At 42.7% G+C, this 4,452-nt stretch overlaps 1 protein-coding gene across 1 annotated transcript; it reads right to left on the bottom strand.

Moving 5' to 3' along the window:
• Window positions 1–157: 157 nt before the first annotated feature.
• LOC104916587 (trypsin I-P1-like) lies at window positions 158–4,010 on the bottom strand. The gene is given in 6 exon segments (XM_010727616.2): window positions 158–337; window positions 339–413; window positions 1,461–1,597; window positions 2,240–2,493; window positions 3,037–3,202; window positions 3,910–4,010. Coding segments are annotated over 6 exon segments (747 nt in total). The 5' UTR covers window positions 3,950–4,010; the 3' UTR covers window positions 158–262.
• Between the last annotated feature and the right edge of the window lie 442 nt (window positions 4,011–4,452).

Raw genomic sequence — 4,452 nt, forward strand, 5'->3', positions numbered from 1 at the left:
AGTTGAGATACACTACAAATATTAGATAGATAGATAGATAGATAGATAGATAGATAGATAGATAGATAGGTAGGTAGGTAGGTAGGTAGTGATATTAGTTGTCTGTGTTCCCCATGTGATATCCCGTGGAAGTAACCAGAGGAACTCTGCACAAAGATGGGCTGCCTGAAAATGTTTATTTTTGGTTAAGTTTTGTACATCCAGTTCCCAAGCAGAAGGAAATGAGGAGGAGGGAAAGCAGGTCACGTAAAATGAGTGTGTTTCAGTTGGAAGCTATAGTCGATTGAATCCAGGAAACATAATTGCAAACCTTAGTGTAAACACCGGGATAACCTTTTTTGTGCACATCCAATACCCCAGGAGACAATACCCTGCAGCTGACCATTGCAGACTACTGGACCACCGGAATCCCCCTGTACAGATCAAGATAGAGATGCTCAGCAAATGTTATCAGCTTCAGCAGTAAGCCATATTTCCCAGAAACCACTGAGATTCTAGAGAGAGACTTTTTCTCACAAAGACAATTTCTGCCTACAATTCTACACCTGGTGCTAACATGCCGTACTTTTAAGGCATCACAGATAGTGGTAAGTCACTCAGTTTTCATGGGTGCAGATCTTGGCAGATGCTCAGGAAACTTTTCTTGCACATTACTCTGCAAACCTTTTCCACAGAGCTGGGCAAATACAGCATGCAGAGCAATTGCCAAGTGTATTCATTTTCCACATTTCCTGGATACTGGTACAGTGATGCTTTATTCTCATTGAATCCAATACTAACATTTGCATCCTAGGCTATAGCCTCTGCGATTATTGCTTATTCTCTGGTGCAGCACTTGTCCATTTTCAATAGCCCAAAGCGCAAGAGCTAGCATACTCTGCACATGGAGAATTAGGGCAGAGGTATTCCATATCTTAAATAAATAAATAGATAAATAAATAAGTAGGGATCAAATGAGTGCGAAAATTGCCAGCTGTATGGAAATTGTTGAAGCACTGATTGAGCACCTGGGGAAAGGACCCGGTCAGCCCTGGAAGCACAGGTGAAGGCAATTCACCTGTGCAACTGGAAGGGATGGAGCCTGGCTGCGCCTCTCTTAGACCTCATTTAAGGGCTGACGGCCACTGGGGGAGGGTCTTTTCCTGGCGATTCTGCCTTGGTGGGGCTTTCCCTTGTAAACCTAGAATCTTCAGATGTGCGTGAGCAATCTTTTTCCCTCCCTTCATAGCAAATTCTCTATTGTGCCTGTTTTTGTCATCTCACCTTTCCCTTTGTATTGAGCTGTACAATTGCTGTATCTACTCAGTAAGTAACCCCTGCACTAAGACTTTAGAGCTAGTTATAGAGAATGGTTTCAAACATGCCTTGAGTATTTCTGACATGATATCATCCTCTACTAGGAGAAGACATCTACTAGGAGAAGACAGGAAAGGTACAGATAGGAGAGACAGCTGTTTTACCTGGCAGGAGTCTTTCCCTCCAGTCAGGTATCCGACACATATCATGTTGCTAGTAATTTGACCAGGGTAAGCACTGCTGCACTGGCTTGAGGAGAGTACAGGGGCATTCAGACACTGCACGATATCTGGATACAGAGCTACAAGAAAACGGAGGAATTATTGATGGCATATGTGATTTAATTCCAGAGCCCGGGGAAAACGTTGTTCTTAACAGAAAAGTCATGGCTGGACACCCTGTTTTAGCAGTCCTCATTTTTCTTCTGTGCTGTAATTCTCTTTGTTTAGATGAAACAGATTCTAGTCCCGGGCCCTCTGTTCTACCCTGCATCTAGAAAGTCCTCAGCTGGTAGATTTAGAACTAAGAACTCAGCTTACAGTACATACGATGAAGAAATCTTGGGTCTCAGGCAAAGTACCTTCTGCTCTGGTGCAGGTTTGTTTTGGTCAGAGAATTAGACACTGGTCTCCCCCTATGCTTCTGACCACCGGTGGAAAAGAGCAGAGCGAAGTGGACGTCTTAGTGAAGGGCACTGGAATGACTTAAATGATTCCATCCTCTCAGAATAGAACAAGATTAAAAATCTTAAAGTCTTGCCATCAGAGCAGCGGTTAAATATTGTTGTGCTACATGGGCTGATCTTTTAAAATCATTCTTCAAAAAGAACGCTTGCTGTGCGGCACTTCTCTGTTCTTTACCCTGTACTGTTTGGACTTAATGGGGAGATCTTAGACCATCTCCAGGGTCCTCAGGATGCTGTACGTCCCCACCCAGCACTTACTGCCACTGCTGAGTGTGTTGCCCCATCCGGAGATCAGGCATGTTGTTCCAGCAGACACACAGCTGGTAGGCAGAGGAACAGTGTTGACATAGGAGTTGAGCGTGGCTGCTTTGGAAAGTTTGATGAGCATGATATCGTTGTTCAGTGTGTTGGCATTGTAGCCAGAGTGGCGGATGACTTTAGATGAACTGATGGTCTGCTCGTTGCCGTCTTGGACTGCCAGGTTGTATTCCCCAAGCTTCACTTGAATGGAACTGGAAAAAAGAGGGAATGTCACTTACTTCACTGCCGCTGACACTGTGATTATGAGAAAGCTGCCTGTCACTGTATGTATTAACTCCTTTCATGCTGGGTACTTTTCTTGTCCTGCAACGGATTCTAGGGATCTACACTGAGATCTTCTTTCCGGTACGGGTGGTGAATTTAGGAAGGATTGTTTAGCGGCCAGTACAAACGTCCTGGAAGACAAACTGGTATCACCGTGAGATCGTTCCTCTTCCTATTCTACTGTAATTAAGTTTTAACAAACGATTGCAGCTTCTAAGCAACCACGCGCGTAACTTGCTAGGTAACCATGTTGTCATTTCAGAAAGTAATCTGCATTCAGAAAAGCATTTGCAGAAGGGGAAAACCACTTGTGATGCATCAGCTCACCTTTCTGAATGACCCACTCATTCTTCAGCTCTCTTCTGTGAGAACTGAGTTATTTATCTATTTGGATCTCATAGCCCTACGTTCCTGTTAAAAGTGAACTGGAGAAAAGAGGTGGATTATGGAATAGATTTCTTTCCACTCACGACTTGTAGCAGTGAGCCGCTGACAGCACCCATTGGCTGCTGATGAGAGAACCTCCACAGAAGTGATATCCAGAATTCAGAGACACCTGGTAGGGTACAGCGTTCCTTGCACAGCTGTAGCCTCCCACAATCTTGTCGTCATCCCCATCGCTGATGGGGAAGGCAACTGCAGAATAAGAGAGAGCATCTGTTAACATCCGGCATAGGGAACTCTCTGGCCCTATGACTGAATGAAACATCTTGCATATAGGTTCTGGTTCTGAAAAAATGCGCAGTAGCAGTTATGGTCAACTCTAACACGCTTTTGTTTGCTTCTCCCTAAAATAAGCTGAGTGAATTTAGGTTGGCAGCCCATCTGTTTGTGTTTAAAGCCCTGGATGCTATTTCCAGATGAGCTTAATAGTATAGAAATGTTCAGAATGGATAAGATTAAAGGTTTGTCTGTCCCAAGGTCTAGTCTGTCGTAGCAGTCAATAGCAGACAACGAAAGTACAACGCAAGACTGCAGTGATATTTCCTCGGAGCACTCTCCCATAATCAAAGAATTTGCAGTAGCTTCAGGGCTTCCTGGTAAGAGGTACTTTGTCATTCCTTTTCAGTGGAAGAGTCATGAATTTATACAGTCTTTTTCTTTTTTCTTAACCTGTGTAAGCAGTTTAGTGTTCCCAGGTCAAGAACCATGATGGCATTCACGTCTTGTGAAATGAGTTGTTCTGGATGGATAGTTAGTAGTCAAAAGAAGCAGAAGCATTCTGCCTTAAGCCTTCTGCAAATGTAAACTCGAGTTCACTTTCTCGTGACAGACCATGCTACAGGTTTCCTCAGAAATAAGCTTCATTTTAAATCTACAAGTAGAAGTGAAAATACACTCACCAGCCACACCCACAAAGGTGACAAACAGTAAGTATTTCATGATCGTGACACAGCCTTGATCCCAGACTGGTGGACTGGCAGCATGAGCTGCTAGAAATATATTTTCTGACAGGGCTTATCTTTAACCCAAGGTTTTTTCCAGGGAAAAAAACAGTGGAAAACTTGAAGATCCAAATGTAGGCATTAGAAGGTACTGATAGTAGTTACAAATAACATAACAGTTAATCATAAGCCTTTCATAAGATATAGAGTTATCTTTGAAAGTTTTTCTTTGAAATAATTAAAGAGATGTTTGCGTTTTGGCAGATGAGTGTTTCCTTGTAGCAATTGCTCATAGTAACCCTTTGAGATGCCTCTGCTCTTGTCATTTTCAAGAAAGCAGGCTTTATCCAGGAGCTGAACACTGTATGTAGTGGATGGAAAGATATTTTACATATTCTAAAAGAATACATCATTTCTATCAATTTCTGAAGTTTATTTAAAAATTCCTTTTCTTCAGCTGTATGCTTCTTTCTGTCTGTATGGTATAATGTTTTTTCAAAG

Source organism: Meleagris gallopavo, unplaced genomic scaffold, assembly GCF_000146605.3.
Source record: "Meleagris gallopavo isolate NT-WF06-2002-E0010 breed Aviagen turkey brand Nicholas breeding stock unplaced genomic scaffold, Turkey_5.1 ChrUn_random_7180001923182, whole genome shotgun sequence".
Taxonomy (NCBI): Eukaryota; Metazoa; Chordata; class Aves; order Galliformes; family Phasianidae; genus Meleagris; species Meleagris gallopavo.